The sequence below is a fragment of the Pezoporus occidentalis genome, unplaced genomic scaffold (genome assembly GCF_034315485.1).
Source record: "Pezoporus occidentalis ecotype Australia unplaced genomic scaffold, CSIRO_AGI_Poc_V1 ctg263, whole genome shotgun sequence".
Taxonomy (NCBI): Eukaryota; Metazoa; Chordata; class Aves; order Psittaciformes; family Psittacidae; genus Pezoporus; species Pezoporus occidentalis.
Window position 1 is genome coordinate 64,366 of NW_026914534.1, and position 25,664 is coordinate 90,029.

The window sequence follows — 25,664 nt, forward strand, 5'->3', positions numbered from 1 at the left end:
AAGAACAGTATTGAAAAGTTGCTGGTTTAGATACAAATGGAAAGCAGAAACTACTCCAGTAGTCAAGATGAGCACAAGTTATTTCACAGCATCAACATTAATATATATGTGTGCTAGTCAGAATGCTCTTATACTTTGGAGCAGCATGTTTTGCAAAACTACAAAAAAACACTGTGGTCAGAACTAAGGAGAATTGGGGTTTTTTTTTAAATTTAAAACAGCTCTTCATGAGAAACTACCTGGTGTGAGAAGAGTGAGTGGTTTTACTTTGTTGGGTTTTCTTGGTAGCAATTTACTCAGAAACCCACAAGTCTGATAGCTCTAGTCTGAGATCAGTGGCAGATAAGTAAGGGTACAGATCCTGGGTATGTTGACTGTTAAAAACATACTTGTAAGGCAGGAGGAGAGTGTGCATTTTCAGTGGGCCCTAGTGCAGAGTTTTAGGGGTGGCAGCCAAGTAATGAGAATATGTTAATTCTACAGGGCTCTTCAGTAAGGATCACCACAGGTAAAAGGAAACTGCCCTAGAATGCACCAGATGAATAGAATGAGTAAGCACATGGGTTGATACGCAAATGCTCATTCCCTATGGAGCAAGGGAACACTCCTGACTGGTCTTCCATCCTTCATTACCCTTCACAATCAGGACAAGGTTGGTCCTGCTGTCAGCAAATGAAGACAAAAATGCATTTGAGGCTCCTAGGTCTCTGGAAATCTTCTTGGTCTTATTCCCAGCTATGCAATAGACTGGTGGGGTCTTTAGCATCTCTCTGTATTCTTTCCTGTGTGGGAGGATGTAACAGCAGAGGGCATGTGTCCTGGATGGGTATCAGAGATTTTTTTAACTCTCCTCTGCAGTTGCAAGAATAGCAGAGAAGTGGAGTTGCACCTTGTGAAAAGGTCTAGAGCCTCCTTGAGAGGAGTGACTCCTGGATAGCTGGCCACATCCCTTGGTTTGGAATGGCAAGCTGTAGAAACACTTGGCACTAGAAAAGCAGAGGTTTCACCACACCCACAGTCTTGCTGGTGCCTCACCTGCCACAGGTATGTGCATTCAATTTCAACTAAAAATATCTCGACCAGTTGAGGTGTCAGGAAATAGTTTCTTACTGTGACTACACCATGAGTGCTAGATTAGAGAGTGTTTGTATAACTGAAGTGGAATAGGGAGTGTCTAAAGATGTATTTGGTCAAAACAGAATTTGCAGCCAGGCTACAGCCAAATCTGTAATGAAACATGAGGGGAAAGGAATGGAGTGAGACCTGTCTCTCTCTGAATAAAAGACAGTTCAGAAAATACCAGCACTGGTATGTGCATGGCTGCATACTTTTGTACAATGGATGTCTGTGTTTGCTCAGTCAGGAGGACTCCTGAGGGACAGTTCTGAAGCACACCTCTGCACAGCTCTGAGTCTTCACACAGCAGGGAGCTGAAATGGAGGATTAACCTTAGTGTGATGTAGGGTAGGATTGGACTAATGCAACCTGTTATTTTTTTTGTGGCTGACACTGAAATGAAGTTTAGATGAAAGCTGTGTTCTCGGAAGATGTTCAGTAGGGGTGTTTGCAGTTTGAAACAGTTCTGCATCTCCCAAGTCCATAATGAGAAGGTGATTGTTTTATACTCACAATACATGTATTAATTAGAGTTTTATAGTTTTTAGCACTACTTAGGTAACTAACTCAGTAAAGAATGGGGATTTAGTGTCTTTCATTAAAATGCTCTACAACTAGCAGGAGCAGGACAGTCCTTTGGATGGGAGGAGTAAAATTAAAGATTGATATCAGTGTGGATAACTGACTTCAAGATAAGCAACAATAACTGCAAAAGGTAGTGATCCCTGCAGCCACACAGTGGGCCAGAGCAGAAGCTGCACTGAATTGGCCTGTCGGAAATGGGTTTGCCTGTCTCATTTCCCCAGTGCCATGTACCTTCTGCCCAGGGACTACAAGGAAAGACATGGGCAGGAAAGCACAGCTGGGAACCAAGGTGGGAAATTCAAGGCTTTTTACTGTGGTGACAGCCTGAGCTGAAATCTGCTTAAAATAACCATGAGGAACACAGCCTGTTCAAGGACCTGGCTGCCCTCCAAAAGTAGAGATGACCAAGAGGGAGAACTAAGTGTGATGATTTTAGCAGCACCATTAATTTGTGATGAGAACAGTCTCAGTTTAGGTGGGAACTCTGAGTAAGAAGTGATTCGGGGATCTTCAGGTTCTTAGTTTACAAAGCAGGACTGAAACTAATAAACGTTCCCAGTTTAGCCAAATGCTGAAGAAGGAAAATATCCAAAATACCTAAAAGCCTTTGGAAGCACTTAAGAAGGAATGGAATGAATTGCATGACCTGTGAAAGACGCAGACACATACCAAGCATTGACATTGTATAAATGTGAAGTTGTGGTTTGCCTGCAGCGGCATGTGAAAAGCATCTGTAAACATTCAAGTGAGTAATTGGTTCTTGTAAATGTTGCAGAACAAATACTGTAAAAATCCAACTTCTGTGCTAGAGGTTGTCCATGTTGTCATTCTGAATTTTTATTGTTCTGTATCCACTTATCAGGAGACTTTCAGGAGGGAAAAGCTATGACTGTAAACACAGAGAATCAGGAGGGCGAGTTTCTGACAGAATCCCAAGTTTTGGGTTAACTCCTGAGATTAAAAAAAAAAGAAAAGGAAAAAAAAATTAAAAGGCACAGCTTTTTCTCCTTGTCACACTATGAAAGGCACTTCTGAACAGCAATATTTAAAAGGGAGAGCTAAGGATGTTTTGTTCCTCTGACACCTAAGAAATGGGAATGGTCGCTTTCTCTCTGGCTCAGGGATGAATACAGCCAAGTACTGTATCTTTTCCTGAGGACCCTTTAAATACAGAAACTTATTATGAAGACAGCACTTTCTTCTTCCAAAGCCCCAGGGGACACAGATATATGCCTTCCTAAACGTGATATGTTGTGTTTTATGGATGTAGGATGTATGTTCGATGGTGTCAAGGTTATGCCTAGTTGTGCAGTAGGAGACAGTAGCACTGTGCAGTCTTCCACTGTTGATACTGTAGGTCCTGGGGAGTGGGGATGGGGTGGGGGGGGTGGATGACCTTGGAGCTTGTCGAGTGCTTTGTCAGGGGACTAGAAGCCTGAAGGTGTTTACTAGAGGTTAACAAGGGGTAATTTTTTGTGCCCAAAGGGAAGAGGACTATTTTTATCTTTGACTTCTCTTGCTGGAGGATCCTCATCGTTGCAGAGATGTGCATGTTGCTCTGTTGCCTACCCCTAAGATAAATTCTAGGGATAGGAATCTGTCAAAAGCTTCTGCCTTGGCCTTGGTGCTTACTAAAGGCTACTGGGAAAAGGGCAATGCAATGTGGGCTTTCTATGCAAAAAAGGGGTAAATGTTTTCCATTCAAATCCTAGCAAAGGCAGAAAAGGAGCCCTGTTGACAGGCCTCTCAGGGACTACCGTTTCTTTCCATTTCTTCTCTGCATTTCATATTGTCAAGGAAGGCAGTTTTTCAGGCATGCCTCCCATTTGGACAGATTTAAGTCCCCTTTAATCTTCTCAAGATTTTCACCCATAAACATGTCTCTCTGTACAGAAAGGCAAATAGCAAAACTTGCTCTGCAAATCACCTGTGTGAGGTGGAGGGAGGGTTGCATGGTAAGGTTGAATTGCTTTTTTTTATGCTGACTTTCCAGGAGAAAGTAATTTCTTTGTGTGGTTTTTGTTGCCCAGCTGCTCCATTCCGTGAGCAGGGCTAAACCATGAAATTCTTTTGCTGTGAGGTGGAAAAATAAGTCTTTTGCATAATGAAAGTTGGAGTCACAAAAGTACCTACTTTCCTGCAGCAGCAACACACTAGGGCACAAGATCTGTGGAGCAAGCCTGGGAGGGAATGTGTGGAGGCTCATTCAATTTTATTTAAAGCAATGGAAATTAAGGTACCCCAGTCAAGCACGTAATTGGGTATACTTCATCATCTACTGTCTTTATTATATAGCTCATGTGAAGGGAATTTATAACAGAACATACCCAGCCTGATCTGTCCTTGCCAGCTCCTGTGCTTGATGTATCATAAGTGGAGAAGTTATACTTTTTCTCCCTCAATCTGTTTTCAGAAAGAGAAATTTGCCACTAGTGATTTCCTATTACTGCTGCTCATGTGCATGCTTACAGGTGTGTTAAGTCTTTACTCTTGGTGCATGCCAGAGGCTCTGTTTGGTTGTTAAAGATTGGTCTTCTCCAAACACTCTCAACAGTATGAAGCAGACAGTCTAACAGCCTCCTTTGACAGAGCCTAAGAAGAATAAGCTTTCCGTTCCTTACAGTTGCAGGTCTTGAGATGACTCTTGGAGATTCTGTAGAGTTATTTACTATTTTCCATTAGATACACATACATGACTTGAGTGTATCTTAGTTTAGGCTCTTTCCAGCCACTTGGTGAGAATTGCTTTATTGTTAACTAGAAATCTTGGAATCATCTTTCCAATTTTCAAAAGCAGTTTAGATAAAAATGCAAATGAAGTATTGGCTCTCTAAAATGGATAGCAGAGTGAGGAATGGTTATCAAAGATCTATGGAACAAATGTCAGAAATAAATTTTCTAGCCTGTTCCCAAATTTAGAGATAGCTTTGCTTCTGCATATGTTCAGCTGGCTGGCTGCAGCCAGGCTTGCTCATCTCATCTGAGTTTGTTGAAGAACCCTTCCTTGCAAAGCATGCTAGTGTTTTGTGATCCTTTGTTTCTTCCAGGGCTCCCACTGACTGAGATACATCTTCTTTACTCCAACTATACTGCCTCTGTGTAGTTCAGAAGATTATCTTTTGCAGATCCATCCACTGAATGCCAGACTATGTCCCCTCTTTGAAAATGCCAGTCCTGCTTTCCCAGGTCAGATGCTGCCACCTGGTCTGGGAGATGAAGGGCTCTTTGTGATTAGTGACAAGCCTCCCTTTCTGTCAGGGTTTTGTTAAGCTCATGGAAGGGGAATTCCTGGAATTGCTGTCACTATTTGCCTTTGTCTTGTATTTTCATGGACTGTTTGTGAACAGTGTTCCTCTGAAAATCCCATAGCAGACAGCTGTGGCTCTCAAATTCAGTAGAAGCAGCAGATATACAAAAAGACGTGGCTAGTGGAGGGTCCTGCTAGCCTTCTGTGGTTGATAAACCTGTTGTGCAATGGAAGGGCAGCTTGCTGGAAGGCATAGTATCAATGAAATCTTTGGTAAGTGTCTTTGTATCTTGCACACGCAGCAAATAAGCCTTTAAAACAAAATTAAATAAAAGAAAAAAAGAAAACCAACCACACAAAAAGCCCTTTGGAAAGCTAATTGTTCTGTCCTTCCCTGGAAAGGAAGGCAGAGCCCCTGAAGTGGCAGTGTTTGCTCGTCCTGTGCTAAGCACACATGGATAAAAACTTTTGAGAGCTGTCCTCCTTTACCATATTCTTTAGCCTCTTCTACTTAGTCCAGGGCAGCCTTCTGGTGGAAGTGTTCAGCTTTGTTAGCCATGCTAGCCCTTTGCTTCTCTGATCACCTCAGATATACAGGACCGTGTATTACCAATTTACATGGGTAGCACAGGAAAGGTACAGGGGTGTAGATGCTTTTCTGCCTCAAGGAGCTCATGGTTTAATACCCAAAAATATGCTGAAGTCTGTCAAAAGGATTGTGCAGTAGTTATTGACATGTGAATATACAGTTATAAAGAGAAGGACTGATGGGGGTGGAAAGTCCCTCTTTATAGTTGGATGGTGAGTTGCATGGAGCTGTTACCTCTCTTGGTGGGAAAGACCTTTGACAAGTAGAGCTGAAGCCAGCAATGGCTGGGTGACCTTTACTTTGAAATGGCTTCAGTGATGTGGACACTTATCTTCTTGGCCTTTGCAGGGGCAGGACAAATACGTATATTCCTGTCTGCTTTGCTAAAGCAGGCTAACTCTGTACCAGGAGCTATGCTGAGCCTTAAAATGAATCCTGGATAGAAGGAAAGAGGTTTGAGCTTGTGCACTGTCCCAGGTCCTGCTTCAGCTGGAGGGATTTTCTGTGACTGAAGTGAGCGACAGGCTGACCCCCACAGCAGAAGCCAGGACTGCCTGACATAAAAGGCTGTACTGGTACACCAGAACAGGTTCACCTGTTTGCTCAGCAGAATCTCACTGCCCAGACCAGCAGTTTGCCTCTTCCTGCTCCCCTTCACTATCTGTGGGATTGCATCGTTATCCCGTCCACTCCCATCATTTGATCAGATAAAGCTGACAGAGGGATTCACCTAACCTTTGGAAGCATTCAGTGATGGAGATCTTGGGGTGGTAGAACCCATAGAGGCATACAGCTGGGAAGCTACCTGTCCTATGGTTGAGGGAGAAGGAATCTCCCTGCATGGCCTGGGCTAGGGGAGCCCCTCCACCCACAGGTTGCTGGTTGGAGCTGCACTCCCTGCCTTCAGGCCTTTCCTCATGGGCTGACTTATGCCTTTGAAAGCATCAGCCAAGGCCTCCCTTCCCATAGTATCTAGCAACCTGTGCTTTGCTCCTGCAAGTAGCTCAGGCCTGCCAAGTTCGATAAACTACGTGAGGGAGATTTCCTTGTGTTCAGTATGCAATAGAATGTGTTGCATTGTTAATATTCTATTATTTGGTGCTTTTTGGAGGGACCTCCCATCTTTCCCCCCACACACACTTTTAGCCATTTCTACATGTCTGAATTCCAGTCTTCACCAAGGTCTCATTCATGTATCCTGCTTTCTAAGCACCCTCTGCACTCTGCCCTGCTCCTTTCTCCCCAGCTTTGCCCCACCAAACAGCCTGCCACCAGGTCCCTAAACTGCCCCATGGCTGCTTCTTTCTTTGCTGTTCATGCTGCACTGCAGTATGGTCCTTCAGGCTCTTCTCCCAGCCTATGGGCTGCTGCCTGCCCAAGCAGTTTGCTTCCAGTTCTGTCTTCCTTGTGTTTTGCAGGGTTCAGGGGAGATGGGAGCTGCCTCAGCAGTTCCTGTGTGGCTGTCATCCTGATGGTGTTCTAGGAGACACCTCTGTGCTCTTGCTGGAAGAAGCTACTACAGTCCCTGTGCAGGTGGAGGACCTTCTATTGCACACCTCAGCCATTCAGGGACTGACAGGGATCCGTGTTCACAGATGCTGCAGAATATACAAAGCAATGAGGTAAATGATAGAAAGCAATGGAGATCCTTCTGGGCTCTCTGGGCAAGCCTCTTGCTGCTTAATGATGTTGCTTAACTGCTTGTTAGAAAAATACTGTTCACTTATATTCAGCAACTTCTTTCAACTCACTAATTGTAGTAATCTTAAACAATTTCAGTGAGTAAAGAGAAGGATGGTTTAGAGGTAGAGCAAACTTATCCAAATTTTGTGTTGTCCTGGAAGGTTAGGATATGTTCTAACTAGTAACAGCCTCAACAGTGTCATTTTTCTGCTTGATGATGATAAATGAGCAGTTAGGAAATTCAGATTTCAGTTAGTCAACAGAGGTTTTTAACCATGTTGGACATCTAGGTTAACCACTCCGGAGATAGGGGATTATCAGCTGTTATGTAAACACAGACATGTCTTTTAATTGGAACAGGACTGTGACAGATGCTGCGTTTGCTAAAGAAACCAGATTGTCATGTAATACATCCAGAATGTGTTTTGTTTGGCAGAATCATGCACGTGGATTGCCACTTTCTTTTGCCTTTACCACTAGTAAAACCATGCTGCTGATCAGGCGTGGATCAGTAAAGGCTGGACTTAGTTCTTATTTGGGTTGTCAGGTAAGAACTGAAGTTGGTTTAGTTCTGCTTGTTCCTGTTCAACTCAGCTTCAGATTTGCTGTGTGAGTTCAGTGTAACATAAGATCTCATGGGAATTTCACCCCTCTGTACATCATGGTGTTGTAACCTGATAAAGCCCTTGCAGTCAGCAATAACATTGTTCAAATCCATAACATACATGGGATCCCTTCATTCATGTACAGCATAGGGCTTGGGGTATTTTTAAGAATATATTTTAGATTACCCCACCCATGACAAGATGTGTAGGGTGCCAAGCAGGAGGTCATAGACAAGATTTCATAGAATCACAGAATGGTTTGGGTTGGAAGGGACCTTAAAGATCATCCAGTTCCAATCCCCTGCCATGGGTAGGGGCACCTTCACTAGACCAGCTTGCTCAAAGCCCTGCTCAACCTGGCCTTGAGCACTTCCTTTTGCCTTTTAAAATGTAAGCACAAAGGCAGTGGATTTTCTGCGTGATGAAGTGAACATCCCTGCAGATCCCAGAGATGGAATATAGCATGCTAGCTGAAATGTAGCAGCAGCGTCTGGTGCCCAACAGCTGCTGCTAGGTTTTACCCTGGGGTGAAGTCCTGTATGCAGCCAGTGATTTCTGGAAAAATCACTTTAGAGCCTTTTCAGGAGAGCTGCTCATGTGCCACTTAGTATTTTGTTACTGCAAATGCATGTCTGTTATGGGAGTTTGTTAATAGTGAACAAGAAAGGGATTATTGGGCCATACAACAGCCAAGGAAGAGAAGAATCTGTTTCCCAGGGGCAGAAGCTTCCCTTTGCCATATCATGCATATACCAAAAGCTATCCCTAATCTCTTGACGCTTTCCTGGATTGCTCATACCATTAGCTGAAGCTGTGTTTGCATTTCTGAAGAGGTTAACTGGCAACTAAGCCCTCACTAAACCCTTCCCTTGTGTATGGCTGTCACAAAGGGGTGTCGCTTTTGTTTACTAAGCAAAACAGTCAGGGTTGCTGTATCTGGAGAGCAGCAGGAAGCACGGGGACTCCCATGGGAAAGCTTGCTCATCTTTCCCATCCAGTAGCCAGCTAAGTGAGATGAAAGGAGCACAGCAGGGCCAGAAGGGGGTTTCTTGGGTTGAGCTTACTGGTCCAAATTGAAGCACATGCTCTCTTTCTCTCCATACTGCAAACCAGAAGCTTTGTAAACTTTCTCCCTTCCAGCCAAGTCCTTGCCATTTGGCTATTAATAATGGCAGCACACTGACATTCTTTCCTCTAGCTTAGGGAAGCTCCTGGGTTGCAAGAACATTGGAAGAAAAATAATCAAAGCCAGAGACATAGCAATCAGCTGTATTTTCTGGCTAGTTCAGATCTTGCCTGGGCACAGCATCTAGGCCGGAAGTTCCAGGACTATGGCAGCTCCATCATACTCAACAGTGTAATGCTCTTTTCTAACCCAGCATTGCTGCTTGTTTAGATCTGTGCAAATGTGGCAAGTTTATGATATCTTTAGTGACCATCTAGTAAGGTGGCAGGTGTCCACACAAGTTTATCTGAAATCAGGAGAGGAGTTAAATGCAACTATGAGGTGAGACAGAGAAACTATCCCAGCAGGAAACCAAGATTCAGCTGGTCTGAATCATCAGTCAAAATTTGTTTGAACTCTTAATGGATTGATGGGGTTTTGGCTAAAGGAGTGAGGAAGAGTGTGTGTGTGTGTGTGTGTGTGTGTGTGTGTGTGCCCTCATCTGTATATGTGCAACTGTGTGCTTAAGGCTGCATATTTGGAGATTTATATTTTAAGTCAGAGGACTTAAAACAGTAAAAGTAGGAATTTTATGTACAGACTGCATTTTCCAGTCAACTCTTCCTTTGAGATTTCCACTTTTTATTGTGACTGAATTAAACAGAGAATAGTGAAATGGATTACATTAGGGCCTCAGCTTCAGTTCTCAAGTACTTAATCTCTCTGGCTAGGATTCAAATCTATGGCCTCAAGTGCTCCATTTTAACATGGTGCAGCCACTGAGCTAGACAGCATTTAAAGAGTGCAGGTCTTTCAGACCTGGCTTTGCGAAGAAAACACAGGGGTCCTATTGCAGTGCAGCATGTGCTAAGCATCCTGCAATGAATTTTCTATAGAAAACAATTTCCAGTGGTGCTCTGGGCTTGTGAACGCCCCCTCTTTCTCATCCTACCTGGCTGCCACTTCCAACAGCACCCTTGCAAGCTCCAACTCTTGCTTTTCACTGAGCTCTAATAGACACTAAAACAACAGAGGCAGAAGCATGGCAGGCAATGTGGGGCTGGGTGAGGCCGGGCTGGGTGCGTGTGTGCTTGCGCACAGGTATGCATGTCTGTCTGTGGTTATGTGCCCACCAAGATTGCGTAGGAACTGCAAAGGGAGGCATCATTTCACAAAAGCAAGCAGCTGGAACAGGAATGCTATCAACCCTCCTAAACACACCCCTTTAAATTTCTGCTTTAGTTAACCAGACAGAATAAAGCACTGCTTCCCCCTCATTTTGCCAAAGTACAGCTACACGAATGTGTATCGTTATGTCATAGATTTTTATGCTGCTAAGCTACCAGATGCAGCAGGTGTGCACAGAATGAACATCGCTATGTTCCTTGGGGAGCTTTACAACATCGGCAATACTAGGAAGTTGGAGTGATCGTAAAACATCAGATGTAATTAGCAGGTAGGATAGGAGGGAACTCGGAACACCTCCATGTTAATGCAACAACTAAACACTCATGGCAAATACTGCATTAGGTGAATAATTCAAGAAAGGATTTTGGTGTGAGGAGTGAAGAGCTGAACTGCAGTCCTGGGCCTCTAGTGAGGCAGTATCTGGGGATACTGATGTGCCTGTGTTGTCCTCAAAATTAGAAGAGCCTACTCACCATAATGTACAACCTTAATGATGGAAGAAACAGTGGAAGGGGGCCTGCATGCATTGTCTTGTGCCAAGTGCAAGAAAGGTGCCCAGCAATGTGCTGGCCTTTTAAATGAAGGATACCAAGCTCTGTTGCCCAGCCAGCTTCATAACCTTCAGCCAGCATGAGGGTCCTAGGCTGCCACCTGCACTCCTTTTGCAAGGCTGGAAGCCCCTGCTGTCTGTGCATGCCTGAGGAGCACCAGGCCTTCAGGCTCCCAGGGCATGCCACCTCCCTGTGCCAGAAACCAAGTGCTTCCAAGCTGCTACTGTCTGCAGAGCAATTCCCCTGGTTTCTGGGTTTTCAAAAGGAGGGGAGTCTTTAGGATTTGAGTGAAAAGGTGTTTTGTGCATGCTGAAAGCAAGCAAACATGCACACTGAGCTGAGGAAGGAATGGAGCATGGGCTGAGCTAGGGCTCCATTCATGGTTACTCCAGGTGGGGTTTCCAGGTTGAGATCCCACCCTCAGTACAGGAAAGAAATGGACCTGTTGGAAAGGGTTCAGAGAAAGACTGCAAAAATTATCAGGGGGCTGGAACACCTCTGCTATGAGGAAAGGCTGAGAGAATTGGGGCTGTTCAACCTGGAGAAGAGAAGGCCTGAGGGAGACCTTATTTGTGGCATTTCAGTTCTTTTAAGGGGCCTATAAGAAAGATGGGGAGAGAGTTTTTAGTAGTGCCTGTTGCAATAGAACAAGGGATAATGGTTTTAAGCTAAAGGAAGGGAAATTCAGGCTGAATGTGAGGAAAAAAATTATTTCCAATGGAGGGTGGTAAAACATTCACAAAAATCTCCGGACACAGGTTGCCCAGATAGGTGGTGGATACCCCATCCCTGGAGACATACAAGGCCAGGCCAGATATGGTTCTGGGCAACCTGATATAGTTGAAGATGTCCCTGCTCATTACAAGGGGATTGAACAAGATGACCTTTAAAGGTCTCTTCTAACCCATACTATTCTATGTATCTATGAGTGTTCAAGGTGCCCTGAAAGGCATTTTTATGGTCATATATAATCACAGTCAAGCAACAAATGTTATCCAGGGTGAACTAGGAAGGAGAACTGAGGTGTTGGCTTTATGAACCATTTATATGTATAATCTGGCAACTATTACTCACTGGTGTTTCTGCCAGGTCAGCACTGATATGGCTCTCACAGCACTCCACCTTAAGCCCAGAGGAACACAGACCATTTTCCTTCAAATCACAGGGCCCCATACACTGTAACATGCCATGGCTGCTGGGAAATGGCTATATCAGTGAAGTAGACCACTGCTAGAAGCCCCCACTTCCATTTTTGGTGAGCTTTGCCACCAAGTACTTGACAGCCCAGAAGATGTAACTGTACAGAATAGAAACTTCTCCTAGGGCTGCAGTAAGGTATTCCTGTCAAGCTAGTACTAAAGACTTGTGTGTTATCGTATTCCTTGGTTACATTTACCTGAAGCCTGACTGGGATTCCCAGGGACCTATGTGGTTCCTCAGCAGTTCTCCAGCTCCAAGAGATGACACTGGGATTTGTAGCATCCAGAGACCAAGAACTGTCTGCCCTGGGAACATGCTTTAAACAAGAAGAAAATATTCAGGAGCAATAGGCTGTGAATTCAATTACTTGACCTTGCCTTACAATTGTTCCTTATATTTTTCTCCCCTGCCACCCATTTCCTTCAAGAAAAATCACAGCATTGATTAATGATTAGTCTTGGTTGGATAGCAAGCACCAACCAAAACTGCTGCTGATTCCAGACCATGGTTCTTGAGTGAATAGCACATTTGTGCCCAGCCATATTGCTCAATAGGATGTGTCTGATTAAGATTAAACATGTTAATACAATTGTATTTTTTATAATTTAACCAGGATGGACAATATTGAGTTTTTGCTGGCTCCTATGCTGGCTGTGTGGGTACACAGATCTGTGCCAGCAGGAAGCTTGTTGATAACAAATAAAACAAAATCTATGAATGCTTTTTCTTCCTGCTGAAGTATGAAAGGCAGGATCGATTTATGCTGGAAACTCAGGTTTGCCTTGTGTTGCTGTGGTGGTGTTTGATCCAGGAGCAGTAAAGCACAATTTTCCCTATCGCTGAGCAGGGAGTTTTTGTGTGCAACCTGATTCCCAGGAATGCTTCTTGTGTGGAAGCAGTCCTCTGCAAAGTCTCTTATCCAAGGCAATGCTGGCAGGAGAAATTATCCTCAGACACCAGGTAGGGGTGGTTGTCTGAGAACATCTATTGACAACAGCCACCAGTGTGAAAGAAGGCCTAAGCCTCTCTCAGTGAGCATCTCAGGCAATCATCTCAATGCCAGGGTGTGGAGTGGCAAAGGGAAAAGTACTCCAGGCACAGCAGGCAAGGAATACCAAAGGGAGCAGCATTAGGAGCCAGGCAAGGGTACCAAAATGAGGATTGGCACACAAGGAAAGTAAAGGGTGACTCCTGGAGTGTTGTGCTGAGTCTCTGTCAGGCTTCACCAGCTCAAGTGCAGCCAGACATCCTCTTTCTCCTAAACCATTTCCCTAGCCTTGGGATTAGCCTTTTTTGGGAGAGAGAAAGCAGGTTTTCCTGGATCTCCTTTGGTATGTCTTCCTTTCTGGGGGTATTAGGCAGCATCCCTACCATTGGTATATTTTCACATCCCTTGTTTCCTGAGAGTTACACACTTCTCCCCAAATATCTTGTCTACGCACAATACCCTCATTCATATCAGTACAACTTGCTAATTTGGGAAGACATCAGCACAAAAGCAAGTAAGTTTAACGCCATAAAGGAGGGCTGGAGCCTTCTTAGCTGCTCAGGGTACCTCTAGGACACTACACCAGTTGTCCTGAGTGAAATGTTCATTAGCATACTGATGAAAGTCCTAAAGGAGGTGACAAGTGTAATTATTTCTTTTTTAACTTGCTCACAGCCTGCAAGAGCATCAGTTTTGTTGTGTGAAAAGGTTCTTCCTAGCCAAAGTGATCACAGCCACAGGTGCTTGGAGCTACTCTCCACTTACTTCTGCTCATTCTTGCTCTGGCTTCCACACTTGTGGAGTATGAAAGTATCCCCAGAGGGATAGGGGGAGTCTAAGGCATGAACTCAGACTGTTTCAGCAGGTGCTCCAGGAGCCACCCCCTACCCTTGGGTTTCCAAGTACTAGGCTGGCCATACCTGGGTTTGCATACAGAAGTGATTCTGTTTGCAGCACCACAGAACGTTATCATCCTGGTGGAGGATCAGGCAGTCTGTTTCCATTGCATTTCCTGAAGCAGGGTCTTCTCACCAACTGGGAATGCTCTGGCAGATAATTTACAGGTTTGAAAGTGTCTGTTTGTAAGATACACTCAGTAGCACCAATTTCAATATTACAAGAAGTCTCCTTGCCATTTCCTTGTGCAAATCTCTCCCCATCACAGCAAAAGAACATCCTGTACCAGGAATCTGGGCATTTAGGATCCAGGAATAGAGAGGATCTGGCCAAAACCATTTAAAGAAGAGAACTTTGAGAAGAGGCAGTAATCAGCACTCAAAGCAAAGCATTATCACTGCTACATACTAGAAATGTTTATTTTGTTCCTGAGACTGAAAATAGCAGGGGGCACAGCATGTAGCCGAGGGCTGCAGAGACAAGTAACATCTCTGAAGGACACCAGTATGAGTTTCTGTTGCAGTACTTTTAGGTAACATTTATGTTTTGGTGCTACACTTTTCACTTCCAAAGGAAAAGGATTCAACTCTCAGACAAGAATTTTTGGTAATCCTTAGATTACTCTTTCAGAGCCAGAGCAGAGTGAATTCAGGGACAGGATCCCCAGGAGAAAGCCCAGTGTTATGTGGAGCTGCCACATGTCCCTTTGCAGTAATGACATCCCCTGAATTCGTCTTAGCTCCTTATCTAAGGCAGAGGTGCTCCAAGCTGGCTTCCTGGGCCAAAGACCCATCACCTCTGTACCAGTCTGTTCCAAGGGTGTCATAATGTTTATACCTGAACTGTTTTAAAGGAGATGTATGGGGCAGGACAGGGTGGAGGCTGCTGTGATGTTAGTTCAGTATGACTGTGATAAGTGCTGGCAGAAGGGGATTTTTTTTTAAGAAAGCATGGCTATTTTTGTGTTCCCAATGTACTGCACAGGTAGCTAAGCAGGAGGAATGCCACAAGCATATTCACAACACAGCCAATAACAGTGACCAAAAATAAACACATTATTTAGACGCATTCCAGGGCGCCAAGCACCATCTCTCCCCAGCCACCTACTTGCTTTGTTACTAGGCATAATAAAAGACACTAACTAGGTCCCTGAACCTCCCAGATGTGCACTCTCCCCAAGACCTGGCTGAGCTGAGAGGGGCTGCAGTACTCTGCCCTTTGCTGGCACCTCAGCCCCAAGCAGGGCTGGCCCACGGCACCGTGGGCATTGGCACCCCAGGAGGGAGCAGGGCCAGGCAATACCAGCTGTGAGAAGATGTAAGAAGAGGAGCTGACACAGAGGGAGAGCCTGGCCCTCCTTCTCTGTCTTAATCTGCTGCCAAGGACTGGAAGAGGAGGTGTCAGTCCCTGCTGCCATCCTTGCCTCTCCATGTCAGGTGTAGCTGTTAATCCTTCCCATTCACCAGCAGCCAGCTTCCTTGTCCAGGGCTGCAGTATGGCCAAAGCAAGCTATTTTGCTACCAACAGCCTCCCACCTAAAGGAGCTTGCCATCATTTTGCCACTGGATTGTGCTGAAATTATTTTGGAGTCTTGCTGTGCAATCCAGCTGACAAATGTAAATATCTGTATCTGAAATCATTATCTTGTCTCCCCCCACCTCTGTTGGAGAGAAACAGATACTTCTCAGGTGTGATATGGTTTGTTGTTCAACTGAAACTTCCTTGGAAGTGTGTCTTTACACCAACTATAGTGGGAATCTGGATGACTGCCTGAGATGAAGTCTGCTCTGTAGACACCTAAGAGTCAATTTAATTGCCCCCACCATCCTCCTACTATTTGAGATCCCCTGTGTTATTCAGAGTGAACTGATGCTCCAGAAGGGTAGTTTCCCACAACTCTTGTATCCTATGTGCCATCCCTGTGCTGGTGACTGAGTTACAGGCGACTAAGCTACAGTACCTTCAACGAACTACTTGTCTATGCTGGTGCACCAGAATAAAGTCCAGATCACGGATGTCTGCATCTAGGTACCTACATATAAACTGGGCATCTCAGTTCTAAATAAACAGTGGAGATTCAGTACGCAAATTGCTCTTACAAAGGTGATTTGAGATGCCTAAACGTGTAAAAACCATCTGCGCAGGACTGCCAGATCTGGTACAGGAAACCCATGTGCTCTTGGAGTGGTCCCTGGAAGCTGAGCAGGATGCCCTGTGGCATCTCAAATAACACTTATATGCTGATGTGTGCATATTAAGCAATTAAGGTGAGGCCCCAGGTAATCCAGGTAACCACACCTGGGAGCATTTCAATGTACACAGCAGTAGGCACCTGGCACATGTGCTGGGCCAGCCCTTCTGAACTTTTGGCTGTCTGGGAGCTGAGACACTCACCTTACATTTAGGTAATAACCATCAGACATCTAAATTCAGGCGCCCCTATCTGCAAGTTGCATCCCATCCTTAAACTGAGGTGGCAATGCTCTCACCTGTTGTTCCGTTGTACTTGTCCACGTAGACCAGTGATTCCTCTCACTCCTTGGCATAGCATGAGAGCCATGGGCACCATCTCTCAGGCTACCTACCATGAGTCAGCAGCGCTTGGTCACTTGGGATGGTTTATTGTTTGTTGGGGTTTTTTAAACGTATCCCCATTTATTAACCTTTTTAAGGTACAGGGTGTGTTTGATGACTGACTCTCAAGGATTTCTCAGGTATTCTGGAAAATGTCAGTGTTACTTTTCTTATCTTCTTTTTTTCCCCTGATATAATTTTACATGCTGCCTTCCATGGGGTTTTGTCTGTCTATGTAAACGTAGGGAAGTAGTTGGCAAGCCATAATGTGCTCTGACAAGATGCAAATAGGCCGGCAGTGACTAGTGACCTTTAAAAGCCTCTTGGGATGTTTTCCTAGACAGGTTGGGTCCCACTGAGCTGGTGCTAAACTCTTCACCTTCCTTTCCTCCTCTCATTTTTAACAACTGCCTCCTTCTTGGCTGGCTCACTAAGCCTGGGAGACCTACTTTAAAGTTAAGATTAATTTCATGTAAAGAAACCTGACATGTCTTTTCCTAAGAAGCCTCAGGATTTTACACTGAAATGAAAGCAGGAAGGACATGAGGAACTGTTCCAGGGCTCAGCACAGCCCACCCAGCAGTGACTGCACTGAGTGTTGCCTTTCACTCAGTAAGCCCTCATCCCTGCAGGCACTCATGTACTTTTATGGGGTGTGCAAGAGAAGGCTCTCTTGTATGGGTTTTGTTGCAACCTCCACATGTGGCATTCGAAAGGGAGCAGAACCCAAAAATAAACCAGGGGCCCTAAAATAAATGAACAAACAAATAAAATTAACGTGCAGATGTGACAACGATGGGCAAAAAAAAACATGGGCAAAACTCCCCTGGTTTTGGGAATGAGCACAACCTCCAGGGAGTGGGAGGGATTTCTAGGTTCAGCGGCTGTCTGTAGTGACCGAGTGCTCAGTGTGGATAGACCCTGGTGTCAATTCTTTAAGCAGGATAATAAAATACTCCCAGTGAGTAATATTTAAAGTAACAGATGTAGTCATAAACATACTGGAGATACTCAGGGCTGTGGATGGGATTGCGCCGATGGGTGTGTCATGCCAGAGGCACAATGTAGGGTAAGGGGGAATTCGTCATCACCTTTGTTCATTAACTTTTGAGGCCAGCAGTTTGGACAAAGTGACTCAGTGCTTGTGAGCAGACAGAACTGCGCCAGCAAAGGCAAACTGTCCTTTTCAGGAAAGGTGCACGTGGCTCGCACTGGCAGAGGTGGAAGGGATGACTGGAGCAGATGCATCCCTGTGCCAAAATGTAGTGCCCAGCAAGAACCCCGAGTAAACTGTCTGGAGCCGGGCTTGAAACCACTCTGCTTCTAGGTGCTGTGGGCCCAGTTGTATCCTACAATCTCCTCATCTTCCACCTTGCAAGCAGTTATCAGGCAAGAAAGCATGTAAAGAGACAAAAGGCTTGGAGCAGGGAGGGGATGCACTGCTATTCATAGCTACAGTCCCCACCCGTGGGTGCCTGGAGTTGGGCAGGGGAGCACCTTATCAGGTGCTTGGCTGAGCAGCATTTAGTCCTGTCGCAGGGCCGGGACAGGCAGCGGCAACATCTCCACCCCAATGCAGGGGTGAGTGCCCCGCTGACGTCAGGAGGCCTGACTTCATTTCCTGGCGCTGGGACCGTATTTTCATAGCCCTTGCTGCTGAGAGGAGAGGCGGTGGAACTGGAACAGGCGTGCTCAGCCACACCTCCCCAGCCTCCAGCTGTTAAAGCTCCCAAGGAGGGCGAGCACAGGGCTGCTGCTTGGACAGGCTTGCAAAAGAGAAGGTGACCGCGTTACTGGTTTGGAGGGAACTCGCCTCTTCTAGCCAGAGCCTCCCTGGTGCCTTCTCCAGGAGGACCCAGAAAGGTAATTCAAGGCAATGACCTACAGGATCCAGGGCACAGCTGCCTCCTGTGGCTGGGGAGGGACGGCATGCAGCGGGTGGGAGGGCAGGGGCATGGTATGCCACAGCCAACAGAGAAAGCTTTCTGGAGGTGGGGAAGTTATGGCAGACTTTCCTGGGAAACAGTTTGAAATTTGTGACTGGGTGGGTGTATACACAAGTATCAATGAGAGAGTAAGCTCGGGCTGGAGGGAGAAGACCTCAGCCCTAAAGCAAGAGCCGGGATTTGGGGTGAACTGTGAAGTAACCACAGCACAGGCTCCCTTGCACTGACTACAGAGCCCCTTGGGAATCCCAGACACTTCTGTAGGTGGTGGATGAGAAGATTCAGCTTCTGGGGAGGGGGGCGCAACACTCACCTAGAAGACCGGGCAGAGACTCTTCATGCCTCATAGAGCATCTACACTGGAAAAAAAAGAAAAGGGAGCAGAAATAAGCGCAAGTGGTCCAGTTCTCCAAGGCAGTGAGGTCCTTTCCATCCTATTTGTTCCAAGGGCTGTGGCAATTGGCTGTGGCAAGTACCACTTGCAGTAAGCACCAGTCAAGACCCAGGGCTATGGGTGTGCTCTGTGCTACCCTAGGGTCTCACCCTGGCTCTCTGGACTCTCTGCCTGCCCCAACAGTGAGCACCAGTCTATGGAGTGTGAACAGACAAAGCTAATCTGATCAACAGTAAATGTCTTTAGATAAAATTGTAGTATTTGCTCTCTGGATTTCAGAATGGTTCATTACTTATTACTCACAAATATCCAGATATCTTTCAGCTATCCCCCAAATTTTGCGAACAATGAGTTTTGTAAACACCTGCATGTGTTATTCACTAATTCTGTTTTCTCCACACGAGTCCAGAGATCCCACATATTTAAATACTTTGCATTTTATTGTAGCCAGCTTTTTGAGGAGCTGCGCATCTCCTTTTACACAGCAAGGTTAAAAGCTGGGAAAACATTCCAGCATTTATAAGCAGGTCACATGGAGGCATATGTGGATCTGAGAGTGAAAAAGTGATATTTTTCCCCTTCATTCATAGCCTGATTAGGTCAACTGCCATTTATTGAAGATTCAACCTATACTCCCTAAAATCTTTTGGAAGGGTTTTAGAATCATCCTCATAACTGCAGTACATTGTTCTGTAGGGGGGGAAATCAAGGCAAACAGCATGGCAAGCACTGAAAAATAAATTTTGCAAGGTTTATTTTTCTTTATATATATGAGAAAAGAAAGCCCTTGTTTTTCCAGTGTGGGTCGTCATTACGGCTATATTTCCCCAAGTTTTATGGCAATATTGTATCTAAACTTCAGTTTTGATAGATTTTAGATACCTGATCTTAACTGAGCAATGGTGCCTAGAAAGTGCCTAACGTCCTTGTGCAGTGTTTTCTGCACATGCTTCAGGCTCCCAAGGAAGTAGGCAACTTCATTCCCCTCGGCAATAGGCAGAGCTCATCTAAACAGCACTCTTATCTCCTGCAAGACAGGCTTAAGCCGGGCTTATGCAGAAAGCACTGAGCTAGTCATGACGAGACAGCAGGAATGTGCTGGGTGCATTCAAGACCTTGTCCATCCTTAATTTATGGACCCCTCAAGAAGTAATATGATGGTTATTTCTCGTGCATTACCTCTGACATGTCAGGTTTCCAGCCAGTGTAAAGCAATATTCTGTGGAGGAGACTGAGGTCTTTGGGATGGTTCTTACTACTTTGCTAGGAGGAATATGAGTTTAGGGGATCATGGTTGGTGGCCTACATTAGCTATTTAATTTGGAGTGAGAAGAGCTATGCTGGAGGAATCTAGGTTAGCTATCTGCAGGGTAAAAGGCAGTTAAGGTTCCCCTTCATTAATACCCATAAACCAAAGATAAGCAGGGAAAGCAAAAGAGTGAAAAGAAACAGAGTAATGAGTTTCCTGTTCTGCATTGCTCATCTGTGAACCTCACTGGCACAAGGTGCATATGTTGTCTGAACTTGTCAAAAGAGCGTAAACTGTATTATGACTAACAGCTGCCCTTGTATCACAAAAGTGACAAGGCAGTTCAGGCTTTGTGCTGTGTGGCAGCAAAAGCTGTGAAAGCTCACCTTCTCCCTGCTCCCCGCACTCCCAGGCATGGTGCAGAGGACAAGAAAGGTGAATTGCTACCTGCTAAGGGCCTTGTCTTGACCTTGATAGAGAGCTGATGCCAAACAAAGGGATGGCTTTGCTCCCACAGCCCCATGTCCTTAGCACTGTGGTGTCCTTTCCTAGTGGGGTGGGGGTGGGAGTCTGCCCTGCGTCTCCTTCCTCACTGCTGGCAGCACCCAGGCTGTGGATGCCCCATCCCTGGCAGCGTTCAAGGCCAGGTTGGCTGGAGCTTTGAGCAAGCTAGCCTAGTGGAAGGAGTCCCTGCAGTGGAGTTGGAACTAGGTGATCTTTAAGGTCCCTTCCCACCCAACCTGTTCTAGGATTCTAGGATATGACAGCCTGTGTCTTTTCTGCTTCTACAGCTTTGGGGAAACATTTTGCGAGGAGTTTGTCCAAGGAGGCGAGAGGATGACGTCACCTCCCCGAGGTTGTGGCAGCATCAATGAAAGCTATTACCTGCTTTGTGACATGGAGGAGGCCTGGGGGATTGTCCTGGAGTCACTGGCTGCAGCTGGCATCCTCGTCACCATTTTCCTCATCTGCTCACTCTTCTTTCTCATCTGCAAAGTCCAAGACAACAGCAAGCGGCACATGCTCTCTGTCTATTTCTTCTTTCTCTTAGGCACACTCGGTGTTTTTGGTCTCACTTTTGCCTTCATCATTAAACTCAATGAAAGGACTCGCCCTGCTCGTTTCTTCCTATTTGGAGTCATCTTTGCTCTTTGCTTCTCGTGCCTCCTCGCCCATGCGTGCAATCTCAACAAACTAGTGAGAGGAAGAAAGCCATTCTCCTGGCTGGTGTTGCTGCTCCTCATTGTTTCCTTTGCCCTGGTACAAATTGTGATCAATATTGAGTATTTGGTCACCATGCTAGTAAACCAGAGAGAGGATTTTCTGACTATGTCTGCGGAGAAGACTAACAAAGACTTTGTCATGCTTTTGATCTACGTGCTCTTCTTGATGGCTCTGACCTTCTTGGTTTCCATGTTCACATTCTGTGGGTCATACAAAAGCTGGAAGAGGCATGGGGCACACATCTTTGTCACTGTCCTGTTCTCCATTGCCATTTGGGTAGTGTGGATCACTATGCTCACAAAAGGCAACACAGCCTTAAACAAAAAAACCTGGGATGATCCTGTTGTGGCCATTGCTCTGGTGTCCAATGGATGGGTCTTCCTGATAATGTATATCGTGCCTGAAATTTGTTTCCTCACTGCCCCTCTGAAGCTGGAGGACTACCCTCCAGAAAACGACTTCTGCCAACCCAAGTTCATAAAGCAGGCAACTGGAGTGGACAACCGTGCCTACACCCAAGATGAACTTGTGCAAGGTATGGTGAAGTGAATGACTCCACTGTTCCCCAGTCCTGTGTGCACATGCACCACTAATGAGCTGAAAGGTGTAGGAGGGCTACAAGAAAGGTTTTGAAGATGATGGATAATTTAGAGGTAGGAAACACTTTCTGATTGGTGAAACTTCAGAAATGGAAGTGAAAATTAATCTGCAGACAAGAGGGAAAAGAGTAAAGACCAATATAAAAGCCAAAGATATGTAGGAGTGACTGACTAGGAGACTTACTGCATATCAGGGCTGAGACATAAGTCCTTATGACTCTGTTATATCTGGAAAGTTTGTGTAGAAATTGAGGTTTTGGTTGTCTCTTAGCAATGCTCTAGCTCCTCAGACCTCTCCAGGTTATTCCTTGGAGATTATTTATTCCCAATTCTGGTATGGTTCCCATTATCCACTTAGAAATGAACCCTTCATCTAAAAAGGAGGCAAGAAGGTCTTACTTTTCTGTATGAAAACCAGAAATTTCTCTGTAGGCATTTCTCATACCTACTTGGACAAAGCAACATGTTTTATCAATTGAGGCTTCCCGTATCTATGTGTAGGAGATGTGACTACACTCCCTGTGGATCTGCTATTGAGATCACATTTATCCCTGGAGTTAGACCTCCAGGTTTGTAAGAGAACAGCTGAAAAAGGCTGTGCTCTCCCAGGGAATACCACAGAGGGGGTCTTGTACATGCACATGGGAGGGATTTGACTGGTGATGATGACAGCAATTGTGAGGCAACAGGAGGTGTCTAAACTCCAAGGCCACCTATGTCCTGTTATTTACAATACCATTCATTCCTGCTTTCATAAGGAAATATTTAGCAAGTCACCCACTTGCAGATTTTAACCCATTCCCGCCTGCATATTGCATAGTTCAATTAGACTCAACCAGCAGCTAACATAGCCACAGGCCCCGTGAGTCTCCCTCACAGGGTATTTTCAGGCTACCATATAACATTAACTCACTAACTTCCCCCTACTTTTGTCTTGTGATTCAGGAAACACAGGAGACAACAGCTACTCCCCATACTCTTCTCAGTTTCAGATGAAGGTAAGTTCACACCCCACTTAGCTTTTTCACATGTAGGCTACTGTTTATGTCCTGAAGGAGAAGGGGTGAAGACAGATGGACCTAGAGTAGGCTTTATGGAGGCAGACAGGAGCTTTACATTTAGCCAGGCGATACCATAACGTGTTCATGGAGGTATTTGTGGCTGGGGGGAGGGAGCTCTGATATGTACAGGGACATGGGAAGGCAAGAGGGGCCTGAGGCAAAGTCTGAGGTTGTTGTTTTCAGTACTTCTGGATTTGACATCACATAAGAAGTCCTTTCTCTGAGCACTGTTCCTGCAGTAGACTGTGCCCTTTCCTCATTAGGTCACGTTCCTTTCCATAACCCATGCCCTGAATGTCCTGAATTCCCACCAACAATCACTGGAAGTTGCAGTGCAGATCGAGAGTGGGCAGCCTGTGTGTCCCCATGTCCATTCAACAGTGCTCCATAAGATCACAGCATAGTTCACATCATGTCCCCACATGTCCTCCGGTGACGTGTCTCCATTACTGATTTGTTCTGCCATGATTCTCTTCCACAGCCCCAGTTATCACATGCTCAGGAAACCTTCAGCTCTGTTTCTCCCTCTCCTTTTTTATTTTTTGGGTTTTTTTTTCAATTTTTGTAAGCTTTATTCTATTAATTCTCTCCAATTTTGAAAAGTAAAGACTTTTGTGCTTCCTTTTCAGACCATTGATCCCAAAAATGATTTCTCCATTCCTCGGGCCAAGGCCCAGACAAGCCCATACCATGACTACACCGGTGGGAAAGGCCCCATGTAGCAGTTCCACAGTGAGCAAAAAGGCTAAGTGCCCATCAGCAGAGGTGTGGGGAGTGGACTACATGGTGACAAGTGAGTCATCCTGCAAAAGAGACAGAGTCAACACACACTGGCAAAAGAGAAGAGGGGTCCTCTTTTCCCCACACACCCTGTAAGCCCCTTTCATTCCTCACACACAGCTTTCAGACACATCCTGGTCCTGCTCACTCTTTTTGTCTATGGTGTGGAGCTCATTTCTTCTGACAGAGGAACGTGCTGGGAAGAGCCTGTCCTGGACTATTTTTAGCAGGAATGCTGTAGGGCTAGAGCAGCAGGAAGCTGATTAGCTGCATTTGTGACCATCTCTGCCCCAGCCAGGACTTGCTTTGATAGCTTGTGGGTATGCCTGCACCCTGTGTGTGATGGAAGAAGAGGAAGGAACAGAAGCATCAGCCCCACTCCTGCATGAACACATCTCCAGTACTACCGAGAGCACCCTTATCAATACACCATTTCTTTTCTGCCTACTCCCATCCTTTCCTGGCCTTCCTTCAGACAGCAGGGAAGAGACAGGGAGGGCTGGGAAGAGTATTCTATTTTAATTCTTCATGTTCACTTTCAGCCCCTTCCTCATCACATGGGGACCACCTAGGGTGGAGAGGGGAGAGAAAATCTAAAGACTTGAAAACATCTACCCCTATTTACTTTGATATGTTTTCTGATTTGCACTGTAGCATCAGCCACCCTCCTAACTCAGGCTCCTGACCAAGCACCCCAAGGTGCCTGTCCAACCTGCAAATCCTCCTTCCCCACCCCTACAACCCCTGACTGCGGATCCCTGCAAACAAAACCTGTTCTGTGCAGCTGCTTCCAATACCCTGGTGGCATTTAAATCACATGCACCTTGGAGCTCTGCCTGCTCCGGAGTGTGTCTGTGGCATTAACCCGAACATTTCCCAAGCAGCCAGCTTAAGGAAGGTGGATGCCCTTGTTCCAGGAGTGAGTGAACATTTGTGTGTGTGTCTGTACGTGCTGTGTGGACTGCACCCTGGTGATGAGCAATAAGTCTGCAGAGTTGAATCATTCTGTAGCCTGCTTTGCATTTGGTAAATAGCTTTCCATGATATTTCATATAGAAATGCATAGAGCTTTCCAAGTGGGTGTGTATGATACACAGGTGTCTGACACAGCTGTATATTTATTTAGTACTTTGTATATGGAATATTTAATTAATAAAAAGCCAGAGAGCCTGACTACAAGAGACTGGTGCTCTTCTCATGAATGTGGTTCCTCTAATGGCCGGTGGAATGGCAGCAACAGCTCTCCATGGGTTGGAGTGGGTCACCTGGGACATTGTAGCTCAGGGGAGAATGGCAGAGATGCTGGCTTCTTCAAAGCTGGTTGCTCTGGGCAAGAGATCAGCTGCTTGAGCATGCAGAAGACGGTTATAGCTTCTCTGTGCTACTTTTCTTGAATGAAGCAAGCTGATTTGATGTTTTAAGTGTTTAAGAAATATGAAGCCAAGCAGCAAATGCAAGAGGAAAGACAGGACCTTTTCATCCTGTATGTATCTGTGTCTGCTGCATCTATATTCCAGTATTTATTTACTTGCATCATGCTGGGTACTTGCATAATCAAGAATAGGAAAGGAGCTTGTAGGTATTTAATTCAGCTGGAAAAAATCTGTCTTTCCAATGTTCTGAAGATATGTAATATTTTTATTTCAAAGTAGAAACAGCATCAAAGCAAAATAATCATGATTATGATGATGTTAATAGTAATAATTTTTTTAAAAACTCCTGATGGTATGAGGCTGTAATCTCCCATTTTAGAGGCTTCCTCTCCCATGAGTTTTTACATGGTATCATGTGCTACCACATATCCATATGCTCCTGGCAAGCAAACCCCTTTCCTCGGGCTCAGTGCTGCCTAGAATAGGCCAGGCTGGGCCCTACCCACTCTGCCTACCAGCAATGAAGGGCAATGTAGAGACATTTGGGTCTTATGAATCTCTTGGCAATGTAAAGAGCCCTCCTAGGTATTGGTTTGCAACGCATCACAGGACATCTTGCCTTTATCTAGTAAATTTGAGGTGGAAATGAT

At 45.4% G+C, this 25,664-nt stretch overlaps 2 protein-coding genes across 3 annotated transcripts in view; both read left to right on the forward strand.

The window, feature by feature from the left end:
* Window positions 1–25,664, forward strand: part of LOC134166482 (histone H2B 5-like) — a 218,780-nt gene that overhangs the window by 49,047 nt on the left and 144,069 nt on the right. The window lies entirely within an intron of this gene.
* On the forward strand, window positions 259–25,359 carry LOC134166477 (retinoic acid-induced protein 3-like). 2 transcript variants are annotated; one of them, XM_062624151.1, is made up of 4 exons: window positions 259–1,044; window positions 20,769–21,736; window positions 22,746–22,798; window positions 23,491–25,359. In XM_062624151.1, the coding sequence occupies exons 2-4, from the start codon at window positions 20,815–20,817 to the stop codon at window positions 23,581–23,583; spliced, it is 1,068 nt and encodes a 355-aa protein (XP_062480135.1). In that variant the 5' UTR covers window positions 259–1,044; window positions 20,769–20,814; the 3' UTR covers window positions 23,584–25,359. The 2 variants fall into 2 exon arrangements, with proteins under 2 accessions (XP_062480135.1, XP_062480134.1); XM_062624150.1 differs by lacking the exon at window positions 259–1,044 and adding an exon at window positions 17,435–18,251.